The 22,350-nt window shown below is 34.6% G+C and overlaps 1 protein-coding gene across 9 annotated transcripts; it reads left to right on the top strand.

Annotated features, from left to right (window-relative positions):
• Nucleotides 1-47: 47 nt before the first annotated feature.
• On the top strand, nt 48-16,189 carry LOC137496284 (uncharacterized). 9 transcript variants are annotated; one of them, XM_073910948.1, is made up of 10 exons: nt 402-496; nt 924-1,218; nt 1,417-1,525; nt 1,862-1,918; nt 2,144-2,284; nt 5,009-5,046; nt 5,212-5,279; nt 9,241-9,358; nt 14,319-14,473; nt 14,569-15,155. In XM_073910948.1, coding segments are annotated over exons 2-10 (726 nt in total). In that variant the 5' UTR covers nt 402-496; nt 924-1,179; the 3' UTR covers nt 14,570-15,155. The 9 variants fall into 9 exon arrangements, with proteins under 9 accessions (XP_073767054.1, XP_073767052.1, XP_073767047.1 ...); XM_073910953.1 differs by lacking the exons at nt 402-496; nt 924-1,218 and adding an exon at nt 48-146; XM_073910951.1 differs by lacking the exons at nt 402-496; nt 924-1,218 and adding an exon at nt 85-146 and having other exon boundaries at nt 1,856-1,918; nt 14,569-15,299.
• Nucleotides 16,190-22,350: the final 6,161 nt, after the last annotated feature.

Raw genomic sequence — 22,350 nt, 5'->3', positions numbered from 1 at the left:
GCCTTGAACTGTACGTCAAAACGAAAGTTAAAAACCCTTTGATCTTTACGTCATTACCTACGTCATGAATTGGTTCCCGCTCTTTTTCGTTTGAATGTTGTACCAATAGCAGGGATTGTTTTAAAGCGACGGGTTTCAGTTTGGAGGTAAGGGTGCAGCTTCTTTGCATTCCCCGATGTGATAAAAAAGTGTAGTTCATGAAGAACGAAGCTATATTATGAGTCATCACTGTCAAGTTTGTGGCTGACGGGACCGTGCGCTTCTCTCTTTAACGTTAGCTCGAAATCTTTCAAATGAACAGTAACGTTACACTTACCGTAGTGAGTGGATTCTGCTGTACGCGTGAGTATACTAGAATGTGAATATTTTCCTGTTACTCCACACCAAAACAATGTGCATCCGCACAAGGAAGTAGATTTGCTTTTAACTTGTGGGGACTGATTTATTTTACTTTGAGGTGGAATGAATGCATGCTGCTGCAAAGGAAGCGAATGATGCAAGTAGAGAACGTGATTTAACCCTTTAATTACGTTAATGAGAGCTGACAGCATTATCTTATTTTTGTACTCGATTCAATTATTAGTGATGACATTTCGATAAGGGTGGTGGGAGGGCATTTTAATAATAAAAATATAATTAAAATAATTAAAACATAATAATAATGTAGAGCTTTGAAAATGTTTTAGCCTCACTTGCAAAAAAAGTAAATTTGTAAATATATGTATAGCAACAATAGCCTGATTAGTATTAAAATAAACTTTAATATGGGCTGCTTTTTTATTGGTCATTTTTTGTTTCGTGGTTAAGGTCCAAAATTTAGATTAAAATCACTTGTAAAACGTTTTCTCTATTTAACAACAATACAGCAGGTCAGCAGTGAAAGGTTATTTTACTCTCCTTATATTGTATGTTTTTTTGCACAGCTGGATGTTGGACTCATGAAAACGAATTATTTGCATTGGCCAAAATTAGCTAAAATTAGCAAAGATTAGCTAAGTCATGACAGCCAACAGAAAATTCAACTTAGTCAAAACCTGCTTTGAAATAGGATAAATGAGCTCATGTATGGGACAAATTCTGGACCTTTGTCAGTAGGTGGGTGGGTCTTTCGAACCACCCAAACCCCCCTGGCTACTGGCCTGTTACCACTTAACAGTTAATACCACTTAATATTGCGACATGGATGCTTGTGCCACTGAGACTAATGCAATTATTAAGGTAATTATTAAATTTATTAAAATAGTTATTGTGGGAGGTTAAGCAGTATATTTGTGTTTTTTCTTGTTTATATATTGTTATTGGTATATATATATATATATATATATATATATATATATATATATATATATATATATATATATATATATATATATATATATATATATATATATATAAATGCACCCACCTCTTTCTTAGGATCTGAATTCAGTCAATGTTCAGTCCAAAATGAAGAAAGGTTCTGGTAAAGGATCTAAAAACAAACGAAAATCAAAACCTGGCAAATGTCTGTTAAAAAGAACCAAAGGTAAGTTCATTTTTAAAATAAAGACCAATAGTCACATTACATTTCACAAAGACTTGATTAAATTATGAAAGTCCATTACCTAGCATTTAGACCCATGAATTGGAAAAACCACCATCTTTTCATCTTTACTGCTACACAAATAGAGTCAAATTATGAGGTTATAGTTGATGACATCTGTCTTTTAACTAGAGAATTCAATTTGAGGAGGCTAAAAAAACATCAAGTTCATAATTTTTTTGTAATTTATGTAATTGGTTGACAACTTTAATGCTCAAATTTATATAGTCAAGCAGTGTATAGTCTTCATTCATTTTTTTTCTTCATGTCCAGTTGAAGGGGACCCTGAATCAGAAAACATACCTCCTTGTCCAACACCATCACAAAATAAAACTGGTAAGAAAGACTAAAAGTGTGAGATGAATATATGATTTGTAGCAGTTGTATATAGACTGCTACATTTAAATTACAAATCATTATATGGCTTATTTAAATTTATTTGTATATATTTATATATTAATATATTTAGATGTTATTTATATGCTAACACATGCCAGCTGTAAAGTTCCCATTTCTCGCTGACTTTGCTAATTTCTGTCATTTTTTTTTAATTTTTCTCAGCTAGAGACCATATAAGGACCATTTTAGCTGACACTCCATCCCACCTAAACATCACTGCTTCAGCGGATCATGGAAGTCCAGTCTCTGCTCCAACAATCAGCCAGACAAGTGTGACAGGAAACCTAACTATAAATCAGACCTGTAAGTTAAAGTGTGGCCATTCTGCAAGGGTTTTTAATGCTACGCTGATAGTAAGAAACTAATGTGATTTTTTTTTAATGAATGCATTCTCAGATAATGTTATTTCAGTGATAAAAAATCCTGATTCAAGAACACTAAAGCAGAGCCCACACTGTTGCTCAGTGGTTAGCACTGTCACCTCACAGCAAGAAGGTTGCTGGTTGGTTCTGGCTGGGCCCAGTGGTCACCAAACTTGTTCCTGGAGGGCCGGTGTCCTGCAGATTTTAGCTCCAACCCTAATCAAACACACCTGAACAAGCTAATCAAGGTCTTACTAGGTAAACTTGAATCATCCAGGCAGGTGTGCTGAGGCAAGTCGGAGCTAAATCCTGCAGGGACACCGGCCCTCCAGGACCGAGATTGGTGACCCCCGGGCTGGGCCAGTTGGCATTTCTGTGTGGAGTTTGCATGTTCTCCCCGTGTTCGTGTGGGTGCTTTGGTTATGCCCGCAGGCCAAAGACATGCACTATAGGTGAATTAAATAAACTCAATTGGCTCTAGTGTATGAGTGTGTATGGGTGTTTCTTAGTACTGGGTTGCAGCCGAAAGAGCATCTACTATGTAAAGCATATGCTGGATAAGTTGGCGGTTCATTCTGCTGTGGCAACCCCTGATGAATAAAGGGACTAAGCCAAATGAAAATGAATGAATGAATGAAGAACACAAAGTAAGATGAAATGATTACGTGTTTAATGGAGAGTTGATTAAGCATTAGTTATGACCTGCTTTTAACAAGGAGATTCACTGTAGAGAAAAACATGGCTAGTTCACGCTGCTCGATTTTAGTTCTGACTCTGAGAAAGGTTTTGTAAAATTGTAGACAAATGCTTGAAATCAGAGGAAAATTTGTGCTTGTTCATGTGAGTGACAAACAGGCAGTGTAAATGATCAAAGATGTGATTTGAGGGAATCACTAATGCCGATGATATATTTGGCATGCTAAATACCTGAACCAGTCAGTGATTCAAAATCATGCTGTGTGATTGTGTTCTGACTAGAGCTGCACGATTCTGGGTAAAATAAGAATCTCGTATTTTTTTTTTTTTTGTGCTTAAAATCAAGATCATGATTTTGTCACAGTTCTGTAAATGTCAAATAAAGGTTAATATGAGTAGGGCTGTTATTGTTATTTTTCAAACGTATAGTAAACAACAATAATAATATTAGGCCTATGTGTAGGTTAAAATGCAAAAGTTTGTGTAGACTTTGAATAGTAGACTTGAATAGAAATTAAATTTCTCCTGGTTGTTAATTCACAGCAAAGTGACATCAGAATACAACTATTCATAATTCTGAAGTTGAATTATTGTTTTTTAAGACATATGCTTGCAATCTGTCATTGACAACATTATTAGATCATTTTATTCACCGGTAAAGACACAGACGTTTGTCATTATCAAATTCCCTTGCAATATATTCAACATTATATAGGCTGAAGTAGCTATACTGACACTGTTAAACATTTATTTGCATGCACAACACTTTGTGTTCGCTATGAAAGAAAAAAACATATCAAATGCTTGTCGTAATCATAACTCTAAAATGCGATATGATAATTGAAATGATGTGCGCGCAGGTTTCACTTTCACTTCCTTGTGCGGCTCATGGCTGCCGTCATTGTGAGAAAAAACACATACATGCAAATCATTCTTTCAATCATTCTTTGGCTCTCAAACAATCGCTCTGTTCAACAAACTGAACGTTATTTACAACTTCGATACATGTTATTCACAGCTTTTGCAGGTTATGTTCACTAAAGTAGTCGGTAAGAAACAAACATTGTGTCAGCTCATGTGATTTCGCGACCGCAAATACATCATTACATGAAGACAGAAATGACATTTCTGGGAGAATTATACCTTATAAATACAGTAAGTGACACTTTTACACTTTTTAAAGGTGTCAATGTTGCTGTGATTATATTTATAATGGATTAATTAACAAAAAATGTTTTGAGAATCTCTTTATGCACAACCTATCAAAACATTGGAGCTGCTTTTGCTGAAGTGCTTTTGTTACAATGGGCACAAAAGTGAAACAAAGCTTTTTTTTGTTGAAGTTTTTAGATTAAACATTTTAAATAGTGAAAATATGATTTGTTACAAGCTCCTATATGAAAATACACTACTGGAAGCAGTGCAACCAAGCGTAAATCTATGACATAAAGAGAACAGGGCATAGAAAAAAAATTAATAAACATTCATGGAAATATGTATTGAAAGTGAATCTAAAAGTAGTTCTGATGTTTAGAACACCTTGCTGGCCCTGACATCCCACTACTGGCTTTGTAGGATTACACTGCAAATGTATTTGTTAAATCACCGTGGAGCTATGGAGATTTTTCTTTTACAGACATTCTTGTCTGAATAGGGATTAGGTGAATTCAACTTAAATTTACCACAATCAATATCTTAAAATCTCAGCAGATGATCATTAAGCAACTCCACAAACAGATTTTTTTTTTCTACCAGATATCTACAAACTTCTTTATTCACATTAATTGAAAATATCCTTGTTATACGTCACCATTGTGGAGAACAGGGCTCATGGCTCTTGGGCTTTTCATTTCTTAAGTTTCAACCTTTTCATTCCTAATTTAGTGAAGCTAAATAACTGGTCTGCTATCAGGGTAGCTGTGAATTGTAAAAAGATATAAATTATATAAATAATGTTATGGCTTTTTAGTTACAGTGGTCGTGCAGAATCCCGCTGATAGTTCTTTGGTAAGTATAAAAAAAGATATCTCTTTTGTTTTTAAAGATAATACACAAAATGTTGTAATTTCACAGGATTTTTAACAATAGCAGTTATTTTAACTGTAGTTTTCTGTAAAAAATGTATTTGAAAATATTATTGCTATTAACCTAAACGGTTTCTTTCTGCATTAGAACCACTTGGACGTTAAAGAGAGAACAGATGATGAATATCAGATTCTGCCTTCAAGCAGCACTGAACAGTACGTAACTTGCTGAGTAATCTATGTTTATCTACGTCTTTTTAAATCAATAGTAATAATGCAGATCTGTAGCTGCAGTCACTGTATGTAAACACACACATGCATTTATATATAAAGAAAGAAAAACTTTTGAAAAACATTTTGAAAAATGGTTTTAAGTCATTTGGTCTATGTCCGTGGGAAATATCAGTTTTCTCACCCATTGTTTTTTAAATGCAAGACTAGACTTTTTTTCTTTTTTGGGATGAAAGATAAAAAGTTAAGTATTCTTTGCTCATATTTAGTTTTTTTTATACAGTTACCACACCCTAACATTATTCCGATTTTGTATTTCAAGTAATTTCTTCTTTTGTCCTCAAAAGTTTTTGTCCTCAATCAGCTCCCGTGTATGTGACTAGATTCTTACACAGCTCATCTAAAGTATTTTGCTCTGTTTTGTAGCCTGTGTAATGTGTGTTGTATAACTGTATGTTGCAGCCTGTATAATTTAAAATAACTCAAATAGTTTGGCATAGTGATATGGAACTGTAATGTGGCCAAGATTTTTGTAAAACATTTTTAGCAGTGTGTTTATCCAGCCTGATATCACGAGAAAATTTAAGTATTTTACGTTTTGCCAGTTTAGTGGCTAATTCGTTCTAATTCGTATTCGAGTTCAGTTGTAAGAAATTGTACGATTTTAAAAAGGAGGCGTGGCACCTAACCCCACCCCTAAACCCAACCGTCATTGGGGGATGAGCAAATCATGCAAAATTATACAAATTAGATTGTACGAATTCATACGAATTAGCCACTAAATCAAAAAGTTACGAATTGCCGTGAGGCTGTGTTGGTTTATCAGAAAATAATTGTACATCAAACAATGTTCATCAGCCAATCTTTCATACATTCAACATCCCTGTTGTATAAATTGGACCAATTTCAACACCAAATCAGAAAAAGTTGAGACAGTATGGGAAAAGCACATTTAAAAAAAAAAAAGTGGTGATTTCTAAATTTACTTTTTTTTTCTAAATAAACATGTATTTCGATTTCGGTTCTTCCAAAAAAAGTTTGAACAGTAAAGCATTTACCACTGTGTAATTTTGCCATTAATTTTCACATCACAACAAATTTTCACAAGACATTAAAAGGCATTCAGGGACTGAAGACACCAAGTGATGAAGTGTTTTAGGTGTAATTTTGTCCCATCATTCCTGCAAACAATTTTAAAAGTATACAGGCTCTTCATTGATGCATTTTGTGCTTTAAAATGCACCACACATTCTCTATTGGAGACCGGTCGGGACTGCAGACAGGCCAGTCAAGTACCTGTATCCTCTTCCTCCACAGCCAGGACTTTGTAATGTGTGCAGAATGTGGTTTCTTATCGTCTTGTTGAAATATCCATAAGCGTCCCTGGAAAACATGTCGTCTTTAAGGAAATATGTTGTGCTCCAAAATTTGTATGTACCTTTTGTCATTACACATTACACATAAGTGCAAGTTACCCTTGCCAAGGACACTCGACCATGACAGATATTGGCTTTTATTGCTGGTAACAGTCTGGAGGATCCTTTTCTTCTTTGGTCTGGATCTATTTCTCCTCAAAAATACTGTGTAATACGTGTTATTTTGTATTGTGTTACTTGACAAAGGTTTGCCAAAATAGTCCTGAGCCCATGTGGTGATATTGTTGAATGGCAATTCTTCATGCAGTGCCAGCTGAGGGATCGGAGATCATGAAGTTTAGATTAGGTTTTCTCCCTTGTCCTTTGCTCACCGAAATTCCTCCAGATTCTTTGAATCTTTTAATTATGTTATGCAGTGTTGAAGGTGAAATATCCAAATGTCATCCTATCTTTCTTTGAGGAACATTGTTTTTAACATTTCAATAATTTTCTATCATATTTTTTGGCAAACTGGCAGTCCTCAGTGTATCTTTGCTCCTAAAGGACTAGACCATTCTTGAATGCTGCTTTTGTACCAAATCATAATTACAACCACCTGTTGACATCACCAGTTTCAAATCACATCATTATTTAACTAATTTACCCGATTGCTAGCCCTAAACTGCTCCTGTCCCAATTTTTTTTTTGCAGGTCTAAATGACAGGAAAGGATGTGTACTTACAAATGAAATGAAGTTGACCAGACCAGACAAAACATGAAATATTTTGTGTTCATATTGTCTGCAATGAAATACAATTCAAAGCAAATTTGAAAATCACTACTTACTTTTTTATTTGCACTTTCTTTCCATACTGTTCCAACATTTTCTGATTTGCGGTTGTATAATAATAATAGTAGTAGTAATAATAGACTTTAATGTATTGATAAAAAATGCGATGAAACTCCATTGTGGATCTGTTATTTTTTTACATTTCAAATAGAAGGCTTTTGGATTTTTATTAATTTAAGTGAAGAGTAGTATATTGATTTCTCATCTATTTCCCCCTCTTGGGATCAATAATAATGAATGTTTTCACATTTTTTATTTATGTTTTTTTTTTCAGTTTATAAGTCAAGTAATCACTTTTTTATTTTTTATTTTTTGAATTTGAATATGCAAGTGGTACACAAAATGAGATCACATACAAAGAAAACAAAACGACAACAAAACATGAAAAAAAAATGTATGTGTGCGTGCATGTAAAGGTAACTACTGTAGGTAGATGGTCAGAGTACATAAATAGGGGAAAAATAATATATATATATATATATATATATATATATATATATATATATATATATATATATATATATAGATATAGATATAGATATAGATAGATATAAACAGCATGTATAACAGTCATTAAATGAAGCAAATATCATAGATATAAATAAAATAGAGAAAAAAATCAATCAGTGGTAAGGAGTGACACCAATAATGGCAATGTAATGATAGTAATGACAGTAAAAAAAAAAAAAGAAAGGACAGCAGTAACAATAATTGACAACAATAATAATAATTACAAGTACTACTACAACTACTACTTAAATTACTAATGTTACAACTACTGTTGCTACTACAATGTCTACTACTACTACAACAATGACTTCTACTACATCAACAACATCTACTACTTCTGAAACTACTACACCAACGACAACTACTGCTACTACAACATCTACTAATTCTGATACGACAACACTCATGACACCTAATATTACTACTAAATCTAGTACTTCAACAACCACAACTACAATGACTCAATATTACTACTACAACAAAGACAACAACCTGAATAATGACAATGGTAGAAATACTTATAATAATGATAATAAGGGGATAACAGGAGGACACGTCAAAGCAGTAATAATAATAATGGTAACAAAAGTAGGAGTAATAATATTAATGATAATAGTGAGGGGAGGTTGGGAATGCTTTCACTATTAATAAAATAAGCTAAAGATGGAATCTATTTAATTGTCACAAATATGTTTTATTTCATAAAAAATGCATGATTTTATGCTGATATAAAGGTTAAAGGGGTAGTTCACACACAAAAAAGTTTTACTCTCTATCGAGTGATGCTATACCTTTATAAGTTTCTTCAAGTAAACACAAAATAATATATTTTGAAAAAAAGCTTTAAACAAATACTTTGGAAGTTAATTGGGTACAGATTTTCATATTGCTTCAAAATATCTTCGTTTGTGAAAACAATAGACAGAAAGTGAAACAGGTTTGGAACAAGTGAAAGGTGAGTAAATGATGTCAGTTATTTAATGTTGGGTAAACAAGCATTTTAAGGGCAGACTGATACAAGTGCCACAGCTTATAGAAAATTAATAAATCAATAATGTATTCAGTGTAAATCAAGGTAATTTCACTAAAACTATTGTTTAATAAAACAAAATAAAAACTAAACTAAAACTAACAAAACCATTAATAAAACAAACTAAACTAAGCTGAAATGTACAGCAGATGAAATGTCAAACCATGACAACCGTGGTGTAATAGGCAACTTTTTTTTTAGGGTCCCTGGAAAATGTAAAAGCTCAAATCGTCGTCGACACCTGTCCTTCAGAAATCATCTGGAACAACCTACATTAACTCTTGCAGAGGTGAAAAAGAACACAAATCATTTAAGAGAGGTCAGTAAATAGTTTACTATATTTTGATTGAAATACAGCACTTGTGTTTTACACTAGTAACAAAATGTTTTGAAAATGAAAAACAACCATATTATGCATTATAAAAGGTTCACATTTTGGTTTTGGGAGTTCCCAACAGTACATGTATGGAACACACATCACAGCTTATCAAGTGCAAGAAGATATGTGGAGTATATGTGAGTGTGAGCCCAATGTAGAAATGTATCTGCTTGTTAAATGTGACATCACGCATAGCGGCTTTGGGGTCCAAGAACTCTATCAAACTGTATGGGGAGACACAACAAATGCTCGTGATCAACATTTACAAAGCGATTTAGTACTTTAAAAAATCATGATTGCTACATATCCTAATGCCATATGGCCAGAAAGTGATACATTTTTATAAATTGTTTGTGATGCAGGAAGTCCAGAGACTGTCGTGTACACCATGATTTTATATATAATTCCCTTTATTGGGCTGTAATGTGTGAGTAAAAAGTGGTTATAAACTAATATTTTCTCAATTCAAATAAATAGCAGCTTGGACCCATCAACATATGTCATTACTTAACAGAATGATAAAGCACTGTAGTTTTTACACCAGCATATTGCTTTATTCTTCATCATATCTTAAAGTAATAACACCAACAAACAGCAGCAAAAGTTGAACTGTTTTGAGGTGCGGCTAGCACGGTTCACGCAAATAAAATGAATTAGTTTCATTGCGCAGCGCAGCACTTCCCAAGTCCAGCTTTTTTAGCCAGTTAACCAGAAATTTACAAGCTATGCAGAGGAAAAATAACTCTAACAACTAAATACATATTTTGCATGCAACAGAGAAAAAGTAGGCAACCATTTTAATCACACTTACAGGTTGTGATTCAGAGGATTAAAAAGCAAAATAACTGGCTACTAAAAAACTCTCATGTGCTTTTAGTCTTTGGTACTGACCCTTCCTTTAATAACAAACATCCTGCAAATCCTGCATTGTTTCTTTATAGCAGTCATCAGTAAAATGAGAGGAACAGGAAAGGGAGGGAGACTGCATGCTCATCTAGTGGGCAGGCAATATGTCATGATGAAATGGCTAAGTCAGAAACTTTTTTCACAGTGCACTTTCAGATCTAAGAAAGCCGGATGTTTTCATTCACTTAGAGCTGTGCTGTAGTATACACTGAATGAAAGTTTTTTAAAATCCATAATAGGGTAACTTGAAGATATTTTTATGTCATTTAAATAAGTCTCATGTGCATTTAGTTAAAGAAAAATCATTCAATATTATCAAAATTCCAAATAACTGTCATATATTGTGAAATAGTTTTCAGCTGAAGTTTTCAGCAGACATTATTAATTATACCCTTTACTATAATATGACCCACATCTTCCCACATATAAAACTAATCTGTTTGCATTTTCTTAATAAAAATGACAACATGTTTAGTTTCTTTAATGTCTATATATTTATCAGCACATTTTAAAGTTTTTCTAACATGCTAAAACACTAAAACCCCTTGGCTGAGCTAAGTTCTCAGTTGACTGACCTCATTTTGCTAATTGTGCAGACTGTTGTTAATAGCTTTAATGGTAAAACACAATGTGCAGATCTCACTAAGACTTTTCAACAGAACTCAAAACACATTCTGCATTCTAATGCACACGTCATCCATGCTGGTAAACACAAGTAGCAACAATCAAACACAAAAAGAGAAAAGATATCATTGATTAAACAACCACTCCAAATTGATGTCACGTTTTTCAAATGACGGGATGCAGCCAATATAAGCAAACAGCTTGTTGAAGGTGGGAAGGAAAGTGTCTAAGCATGGTTAGAAGAAACAATGTGAGAGGATGAGTGCATTTTATGACCTTGTTCCTCCCTCCATACTCTCATTTCCTAAATTCCGATTGAGGAGTTTTATGGAACGTGTATGATAGACAATCCTACACCAGAGTAGATCTGCTGCAAGTCATGTGATGATATAGGTGAGAAATCATGTCAGGGTTGTATACAGCCCCGTTGAGATTCAAATCCCTGAGAACTGTTTTAAACAATGTGTTTTGTGTTGTATTGTGTACTGACTGCTTGAGGGTGTATATAATTTTGATTGCTTTGTTTTTTCTTTTGAGAGCAGTGCTTGATTTTGAACACAGGTAAAACTGTTTTGAGGCAAAGGTTTCATTTTGCAAGAGAAGTTAGGTTTTGTTTCCCAGAGATGGGTTGCGGCTGGAAGGGCATCCGCTGCGTAAAAACTTGCTGGATAAGTTGCCGGTTCATTCCGCTGTGGCGACCCCGGATTAATAAAGGGATTAAGCCAACAAAAAAATGAATGAAGTAAGGTTTTATGAATATGAGTATTGACTGGAGTGAGATCCCTTAAATCCGGTGAATCCACTATTGGTCCTGGAGGGCTGGTGTCCTGCAAAGTTTAGTTCAAACCCCAATCAGACACACCTGTGTTAGCTAATCAAGCTCTCACAAGGCTTTCAAGAAACATCCATGCAGCTGTGTTCAGGCAAGTTTGAGGTAAAATCTGCAGGACATCGGCCCTCTAGGACCAAGTTTGGACACCCCTGCCTTAAATGGACAGTAGCTAACAAATGTGAATCTAGTGTTCCATAACATTGCTGTTGCCACAGTACAAGCCCCACCGCCTCAGCAAACAGAACTGTACCATGGTTCTAATATCTTGAACCAAACCAAACTATCACTACAACCCTAACTTATAATTCAGAAGGGTTTTAAGTTAAATTTAAAATGTACTTAATACCATTATTGGACAATCTGTTTTGAGGGGTTTGCCCTTTAGGTGTTCAGTTCAGTGCTCGCTGTCATGATTGGCTGCCAAACTCAAATCTGCCTTAATGTGATGGCTGGCACTGAGCCGAAGAAATACCTATTCAGCACTTATCATGAACCACAATTTATCATTGTTGGGTTGCAGACATTTTAACGCTTGATTAAAAATGCTTTCTTTATAATGAGTGGAACTCATTATTTTAAGTCAGAATTATTAGCCCACCTTTAAATATTTTTATCTTTTTTAAATATTTCCCAAATGATGTTTAACAGAGCAAAGATATCTTCACAGTGTGTCTGATAATATTTTTCTTCTGGAGAAAGTCTTATTTGTGTTATTTCATTCATTCATTTATTTTCTTGTCGGCTTTGTCCCTTTATTAATCCGGGGCCACAGCGGAAAGAAACACCAACTAACGCGTTTTTTTTTAACGCAGCCTTCCAGCCACAACCCATCTCTGGGAAACATCCACACACACATATACACTCATACACTATGGACAATTTAGTCTATCCAATTCACCTGTACCGCATGTCTTCGGACTGTGGGGGAAACCGAAGAACCCGGAGGAAACCCACGCGATCGCAGGGAGAACATGCAAACTTCACACAGAAACACCAACTGAGCCAAGGTTCGAACCAGTGACCTTCTTGCTGTGAGGCGACAGCACTACCTACTGCGCCACTGCATCGCCCTTGTGTTATTTCAACTAGGACAAAAGCAGTTTTTAATTTTTTAAAAGCCATTTTAAGGTCAAAATTATGAGCGCCTTTAGGCATTTTTTGTTTCGATAGTCTACAGATTAACCTAATTAACCTAATAAAGCCTTTAAATGTCACTTAAATCTGTATAGAAGTCTCTTGAAGCATATCTAGTCTAATATTATTTACTGTCATCATGGCAAAGATAAAATAAATCAGTTATTAGAAATGAGTTATTAAAACTATGTTTAGAAATGTGTTGAAGAAATCTTTCCATTAAACAGAAAATGGGGGAGAAAATAAACAGGGCGGCTAATAATTCTGACTTCAACTGCCTTCTTTTCTGAAGTCGCCTCGTCTGTGCCCTTGGTGTTTCTGGTGTAGATTACCTGAGCTCTGTGTTTGAACACCAGCTTGATCAGGCCTTTTCCCAGCAGCTCTGGCCAGGGAGCCTCTGATCTTCAACCTCTCAGAAACCACAGTCAGGGTGATCAGCTTGTAGTTTGGCACTTCTTTGTACAGTTTGTCATAAGTGGCTTTGTCCAAGAGGACCAGGTTGTTTAGCTTCTCCCTCATCTATCCTTTGGACTACTTCTTCAGCTTTGCCTCCCGATTTGTTAAGAGAAACCTTGTCCTTTTTTGGCTTGCCCCCATCGGCCAGAGCTGCCCTGCAGGAGCTGCTGGGAAAAGGCCTGATCAAACTAGTGTCCAAACACAGAGCTCAGGTGATCTACACCAGAAATACCAAGGGCACAGACACACGACAGCAACACACCCATTACATAGAGGAGTCAGCTGAACGATAAAGCCCAAAAAAGCCGTAATTGGTAATGGGCGTACACAAATGTTTAATGCATAACACCCGCTACACTGTCATGTCAATATGGACAAAAATCTCAGAGTAATATTTCCCGTACCTTGTTGAAACTATGCCACGAAGAAGGATTAAAGTAGTTCTGAAGGCAAAAGTGGATCCAACCCGGTACTATAAAGGTGTACCTAATAAAGTGGCCAGTGAGTGTACTGTTTGAGCGTTAGTCACCGATTAACTACGCAAGTCGTTATATTCAGCGCTCAGCTCTTTTATTGAACACCAGCACAAACACACTAGCCGATAGCTTGATGTTTCACAGCAATTCCCAGAACTCCCCTCTTCTGCGCACATGCTCAGTAAACAGCAATCTTGACTTAGACATTTCCACATGACACTGTATGTTGCATGTATGACATTTTATATATGTGAAATGCAAATATGAACTTGTATATTTGAATATATTTTCATGTATCATATTTCTATGTGGGTACAAATTAAGTCATTTCCATACTCAAGCAAACAAGTATTTACTCTACAGACAAATGTATATATTAAAGTGAAGGATAATAGATGCAAAACAAAAGTTTGATAGAGACAGTCAGAGCCCTGAGTTTGTGAATGTAATGTATTATTTTATTTTATTTTAGGTTACTGTTGCTGGAAAGATCTTAGACCGGCAGCCTGCAATCATCATTCTACCCAACGAAGAAGGAGTGCGTTATTCTCATTATATTCTTTCTGATACCACTGCAAATGTTCATCTGAGTTTAGCACATGAATTTAATATAGCCATCAATCAGTGGTATGTATTTAAAAGTCTTTCCATTTGTGACTTTGGAATGGGGAATGTGCTTTGCTCAAATGAATTCACCAAATTGGAGGAAATTTCTTCTTTAGAAGGCCGGGATCCAAAAGAGACGGTCATCTCAGGGGTGGTCACTGAGGCACTACTGACCGTTAAATACATCTGTTCATGTGGTGCCACTCTCTTGCTCTCTGATACCAAATTATTCTGGATTAAATGCAAGGAGTGCAGCAAAAGCTGCCGATGTGTAAACATTCAAAACAAAGCCACGGCCAACATAACCATCAAACAGCTGGATGGAAGAGATGAGAGAGTGGTGTTACACGATGCGCTGCTGCACTCCATTGTCAGCTTCAAGAATGAGGGATACTGTGATAGTCAGCAGTTAGAGGAGCGTCTGCTGAAAGCTGAGAGATTGACTGTGGTCTGTGTAAACGATGAGCCTCAGAGTGTTCAAATAGAAGAACTGGGAAAATCCAAGCATGTGGCAAAGCACTTTTTCTCTTTGGGAAGATGTTGTGTTGTGTGATGCCTTGTTCACCCCAAAACTAAATTCTATCATTATTTACTCACCACTGTCTTTGTACACCAGTGTATGGCATAATTAGCAAAATGTCCTTGCTGCAGTCTGTATCACGATGGTGTACTAGACCAGGTTCAATACAGAACATCCGGAAAGTATTCATAGCACTTCACTTTTTCCAAAATTTTTTTTACAGCATTATTCCAAAATAGATTAAATTTATTTATTTCCTCAAAATTCTACACCCAACACCCCATAATGACATTGTGAAAAAAAGATTTGAAATTGTTGCAAATTTTTAAAAAATAAAAAAGCTGAAAAATTACATGTACTAAGTATTTACAGCCTTTGGCGTGAAGCTCTAAATTGAGCTCAGGTACATTCTGTTTCCACTGATCATTCTTGAGATGTTTCAGCAGCTTCATTGGAGTTCACCTGTGGTCAATTCAGTTGATTGGACATGATTTGAAAAGGCATACACCTGTCTATTTAAGGTCCCAGGGTTGACAGGGCATGTCAAAGCACAAACCAAGCATGAAGATAAAAGAATTGTCTGTAGACCTCTGAGACAGCATTGTCTCAAGGCACAGACAATTTTCTGCTGCTTTGAAAGTTCCAATGAGCACAGTGGCCTCCATCATCTGTAAGTGGCAGATCTTTGGAACCATCTGGACTGGCCAGGCATCTAAGCTGAGAGATCGGGGAGGGCCTTAGTCAGGGAGGTTATCAATAACCCGATGGTCACTGTCTGAGCTCCAGCGTTCTTCTGTGGAGAGAGGAGAACCTTACAGAAGGCATCTGAAGTACTCACACGGTAAGAAACAAAGACTCTGGTGAGACTCTTGAACTTTTTGGAGTGAATGCCAGGCGTTACGTTTGGAGAAAACCAGGCACCACTCATCACCAGGCTAATAGTTATTATAGAGCCGTTTTAACAGGAGCAGTGATGTTTAGGATGCGTCCAAGCATTTACATCTCAAGATTCATTTTATTTGTCTTACAAATGCTACAAACAAAACACGGTCAAAAAACTGTTTCCCCGCTACTCCTGCCAGCTGATCACCCATCACCTGTGTGCCCTTACACAAGCAGGTGAACTGATGTGACATGTTGGTGGAGTTAATCCATATCACTAAACCACTCGATCCGTGACACAGAATAATACTGTATAATCTTAATCTTAATCATGCAACAAATAAACAAATAAAATATAAATATATATAAATATTACAAATGGCTCCAACAACCTTCCCAACAGTGAAGCATGGTGGTGGCAGAATCATGCTGTGTGGATGTTTTTCTGCAGGAACCGGAAGACTAATCAGGATAGAGGCCCAACCAGAGCCCAGACCTAAACCCTATTGAGCATCTCTGGAGAGATCTGAAAATGGCTGTACATCGTCGCTTCTCATACAACCCGTAAGAGCTTGAGAGATACTGCAAAGAGGAATGGGCAAAAATTCCCAAAGACAGAAGTGCCAAGCTTGTGGCAGCATATTCAAAAACCTTTGAGGCTGTAATTGCTGCATCGACAAAGTACTTAGCAAAGGCTGTGAATACTCATGTACATCTGATTTTTCATATCTTTTTTCTCATTGTCATTATGGGGTATTGTGTGTAGAATTTTGAGGAAATTAATTCAATCCATTTTGGAATAAGGCTGTAACATAAACAAATGTGGAAAAAGCAAAGCGAATATTTTCCGCACTGTACGTAGTGGACATCTTTTTGGACATCTAGAACTCTTATTTTTTTCCAAGCATTTTTATTCATACATTTAACCTTGATAGCTGAATGGATGTGAATATATTATAGACAAAGGCATTCAGTCAGTTGAAATATTGCCATGGCAACCCTCAAGCTGAAGTGAAACCTTGTTATCGTCTCACTACAGAGATTCATCAGTCTATCAGTTGGAATATCGAATAACTGCCAACTGTGCTTTTATGTTTCCTGTGATTTATTTTTATAACATATTAGTCATAAACACTGTATTATACATTAAAAGTTAACAGTATTACACAATAAGACTAACAACCCCATCATGTGGAAGAGAAATGTAATCTCTGTGTATTGTTCAGCTGCACCAATGGGATCCCTGTGTGCAGCAAAGCATGATGGGTGTCATGTTATAGCTTCTGGGGACATCCTGGTTTTAGCTGAATCATTCATGTAGAATTAGACACATAGTGAGAGTAAATGCTCAAAATATCTCTAGACCCGTAAGCAGAGGTCATCAAGATCAAACTGCTAACTGCAAAAAATTCTCATGTGACTCCTCACAAGTTCGGCTTAATCTAATAATCCCTTCAGTGTCTTTTCTTCATTGGTTCAATAAATGGTATTTTGTGTTGCCTTTAAAGCAGGGATGCCTAAAGTGGGGCCCGCGGGCCAAGTTGACCCAATGTAACCTATTTGACCCACAATCTAAGAGGAGAGAGAGAATGACGGAGAGGGTTGGGGTGTTTTCTTAACATAGAAATCGTCATTTCTAATTTGACGTAATCTTTGTTGTTTGTTTTATTGTTGAGCTACAAAAAAAAAAAAAAAAGCAAACTGAAACCAAATGCATCAATTAAATGTTGTAAATAAATCTGAGTTTGTAAAAAATGTAAATACTGTCACACATAGAAAGCTAGTGTTTTAACTGTAACAAATTCATTATAAAATGTAAAAAAAAAAAAAATAAAGTTCTGTATTAGTTGATATAAAGCAGTGTTTTCTATTTTAAACGTTTATTAAATAAATTAGGAAATGACCCATGGCAATTAGATTTACTTTCAGCACACTAGCCTAATTCAAGTTGTTTTTTTTTTGCCCTTTATAAGAAAAAGTTTGGGCACCCCTGCGTAAGTATTATTTATTTAAATTATATATAATTAATATACTTTTTTTCTCTCAAAATCATTTAGCCAATTCCAAACTATATAATAAGATCTATGCACAGCTAGAGTTTAAAAGCCAACGATAAACTTCTGGTAAAAGCTTAATGTGAGTATTTTCAATTTCACAAGGTTGTTTTCACAGCATCGATGTTGTAATATAATTACAATACATTTCATTAAATAGCCTGCAACATTTATTTAGTTGTTCAAGCACAAAATGATATGAAAAAAAAAAAAAACACTGGCAATGTCAGTAGCAACAGGTTAGCACAGAAAATCCATTGAAAATACTGGGGTTAAATTCACCATTAAACAATGATGTATAACACGTAAGAACTGGAAGTTTAAATGCATTATTTTCATCTGTACATTTTTAGAAACTTCCCCTTTACTAAGTAAAGTAAAGTAAACCTAAAGGTTTCCCCTTTACTTCTGAAATGGCCCAAGACAAGATGGAACAATTAAAAATTAAATGCCTCAAAAAAAGGATGCAATACTACAGAAATTGCCAAAATAAGGTGATGCTTGGCATAAATACAACAACAACAAAAAAAAAGTTAAGAAGAAATTATTTTCATGAGTTGAAAAAATAGGTGTTAAACCAAGAACTAAACCACAAATGGCCATTTAGTCTTGAGTTTAATACTTTTTTTCCAGAACTGCAGCCTGCTTGGAGTCTACAAATCTATCTTCAAAATAGATAAGGTATACTATTTAAGTATTAAAAAGCAAATTTCCATTAAGAAAACTAAAATTATTAATAATATTAAGTGTTGTTATGAATAATGCAATGTTACAAAGCTGAATGCAACATAAATGAGAGGGTAGAAACAGGATTGTTTTATTTTTATAATTATATTTTAAATCGATTAAAAATAATTAGAGCCCCTATAACACATTTTTTTTGGTTTTGGGAGTCTCCAACAACAGGCTGATATGCACACAAGGTCAAAAAACACTTTCATTGTCTTATAATGTGCATTTTATCTAATTGTCCCAGCGACTCCCATATGATTTGTTGAGCGATTCATTTGTTCTCGAACCCTCCTTTGCATGATGCTAATTGGCAGTGATTATACAGAGTCTGTTGTGATTGATGTGTTGTGTTTTGTTGTGACTGGTAAAAAAATTGTATTACAAACATAAAAAAAAAAATGTATTATATACGTTAACTATTATTTCCCCATTATGATGAATTCATTATATAAATAAAAACTATCCATTTTAGATTGTTTCATATATCTCAAAAAAATATTTCAGCAAACGGGCAGTATGTGCTATATATTGTCACTGTCAGTTAAATAATGACTGATAGGAAACTAAACCGTTTACAGTCTATTATAATGATTGGCGATGCTTCCCCAATGCTTCCCTATTCCAGTCTTGATCACCATATTTGTGAATAGGCCTATTGCATAAAAAAAAATCAGCAAACACATATTAAATTAAAAATGTGTATATTATATAGTGAAAACAATTGTATATCGAAAATATATTAATTGTTAATCAGATTCTCATTACGGGATTTTATTTGCACTTAATATTTTGCATTCTGCCAATATACTAAAGAAACAGCTAATGGATAAACAGTTCTGGTAAAAATGAAAAGACAAATTGAAATAAATACAGTACAATATAATTATTTTATTTTGTGTTGAACAGAACAAACTCATGAAGGACTACTTGAGGGTGAGGAAATATAGGCACTAGACTTTTATTTTGGTTGAACTATTACTTCAATGTGCATAAGATGAACGAAAATGAAATAGAAAAGTGCAAGTTTATTTACATTTCAATAAAAACGTAATGAGTAAAAATGAGTTTCTTCTTCAGAAATATACTCAAGTAAAAGTCTGTTTTAACTGTAATTAAATATAAATCCACCAAAATAAATATAACTATGTAATATTTGTCAGTGTAGCCCTTGCAGATCACTGGAGAACTACAAATCTGCCAGCAAAAGAACTACATATTCAGTCATGCACTACTCACACATCTGTCATAGATCCCAATGATTGCAAACAGACACAGCTGAAGTTGTTCAGCACTGATCACACAGACTACACCTCTCAAACCCACATACATTGCTGAGTCTTGTTATGCTGTTACCATTATGACGCGGTTTCCTTGCCTTCTGTGTTTAAACTTTGTTTCGTTTGTTTATATAGTATGCTGCCTGCCTTTCGACCATCTGCCTATTTTTCAACAATGACTCTGGATTGCTCATGAACATCTGTTTGCCCCTGTATTATCTATTGCTTGTCTGACCATTTTGTTTAATAAACCAGTGTTTGGATCTGCACTCATTTTGTCAGTGCCACTTCCCAATTCACTACTGTATCTGATGTGGGCATTAAATCATTTTTGACTTTTCATTGTGAATTGATTATTTTGAGCAAGTTTACCTGTGAAAGAAAACCTGCTTAATTATATGAACATGAGAACTTAAAGTGTTTACATAACTTATTAATGATTAGATGTGAAATTAATAGTGATTATTATTAATACTTATGTAGTTTGCAAAATGTACAGTGAGTCGAGAAAAAAAGTATCGGAATATTAACTTGAATATGCAGAATACTCGGGATATTAAACACACACACACACACTGTATTCTATTATAACACATTAAAGACTCATCAACAGATTGACCAATATGATGCTTCAAAACATTTATTCATCACAACATAATACAATCTCTCATAACAGAAAGATACTAAGACACAAAAACAGAGGTATATAATCAGTGACACAACAAAGAGGAAATTTCATAATAAAAGAGGTGCTTTCGAAAGAGACGAGAGTGCAAGCGAGCAAGGCAGAAGCAAACAAACTGCTAAACAGGAACACGTGTAGAAAGAAGTCAAAAGAAACAAGAGGTGCTAAATTTCTTCAAAAATCGCAGCTTTATAATTCATTTAATTTTGATTCGATGATTTAAAATTCCACAAATATTACAAATAACACTACAGACTACAGGAGCTGTATGTAAAACTTTGGGAATGCTTCAGTATCTCAATCATTAAGGCCATTGGTTACATGTGCTATATGTACAAACACAGATTTCATATTTACATATCAACTGGGTCTTGTGCCTTCATCTACTAATCTTTAGAACTGCATTACGCAATAAAAGTCTGCCTGCCAGAAAGACGTAAAGTGGATTATACAGCAGACCGGACTGGCAGACACACTTAAATAAAAATTCAAGACAGCTGTTTAAACAAAAAGCAGGAAACTTCCATTGAAAGAGTTTGAACAAACACCATTGCAAACAGTGAAGAAGTGTATTGACATTGTATGTGAGGCAGTGGATGGACATGTGATGTGCCTTATGAGCATATCAGGTAAATACTGGAGAGTCATTATTAGTGTAGTACAGTGTGTGAGGGACATTTAGCTCTAAATTTACTAATTATACCCAAATTAAAAAGTGTGATTTGGAGTGTTACGGTTCGTTAATACCAAAAATGATTACTATAAAAACACTATATTAGTGTCCATATTAAACACAATGAAGCTCTGTTGATTTTAAGTGTAGACTGCAGTTCTGTCCTCTGCTAATTTAAAATGTTTCAAGCTTTTTAACGCAGGAATGATTCTGATGGCTGGTAATGATTATTTGGTTTCTGAGATGGAAAACCAAAATGTTCTGGATTTGTTTTCAATATTGATGCTCTGTGCTGTTTTCAATATATATAGCTGTGAACTATTTGATTAAAATCATTTATTACATGTATTAATACAAATCAATATCACCACAAATAATTTCTCACTTGGAGGTTTTTGTTTCTTGCCCAAATATCTAAAAGTTCTCGAATCAAGAAGGATTTTCTAGACAAGCAAAAAATATAGTCTTGTTTTTAGGAATAATGTCAAAGTAAGTGAGTTTTTCTTTAAAACAAGCACAATAATCTGCCAATGGAGAAAGCAAAATGATCTTGTTTCAAAGTGAAAATTAGATTATTTTGCTTATTTTAGAGAAAAACTGAATTATTTCTGACATATCTGAAAACTAGATAAACAAGCTTCTTGATTTAAGAAATTTTAGATATTTGGGCAAGAAAAAAGGCGAAAAAAATAGTGATTTATCCATTTACATATTTTTTTCAACCATTAGAATTATACATACAGTGCTCAGCATATACAAGTACACGCCTCACAAATCTTTTAAATTCACATGTTTAATAGGAAGCTATACAATATTATATTTGTGCATATACATTAGATTAGTCAGTACTGAAGCCAAATCTGGAGCTCATCTAACAAAATAACTTGCGATAACGGTTTAAAAACTAGTACACCTAAATTTATGTGTTATAGAAAAATAATAAATACAAATTTAAAAAAAGAGGAAAAAGCAAGAAAAGCAAAGAAATGTAAATATTTAGTAGAAATTTTGTAGGGTGCAAATTTTTTTTGCAATATTTAGCTTGAATTTATTTGTGTTATCTTTTAATTTCTAA

The sequence above is a fragment of the Danio rerio genome, chromosome 8 (assembly GCF_049306965.1).
Source record: "Danio rerio strain Tuebingen ecotype United States chromosome 8, GRCz12tu, whole genome shotgun sequence".
Classification (NCBI taxonomy): domain Eukaryota; kingdom Metazoa; phylum Chordata; class Actinopteri; order Cypriniformes; family Danionidae; genus Danio; species Danio rerio.
The sequence above is the reverse complement of the archived record's forward strand: the minus strand, read 5'-3'. Positions and strand labels throughout refer to the sequence as shown.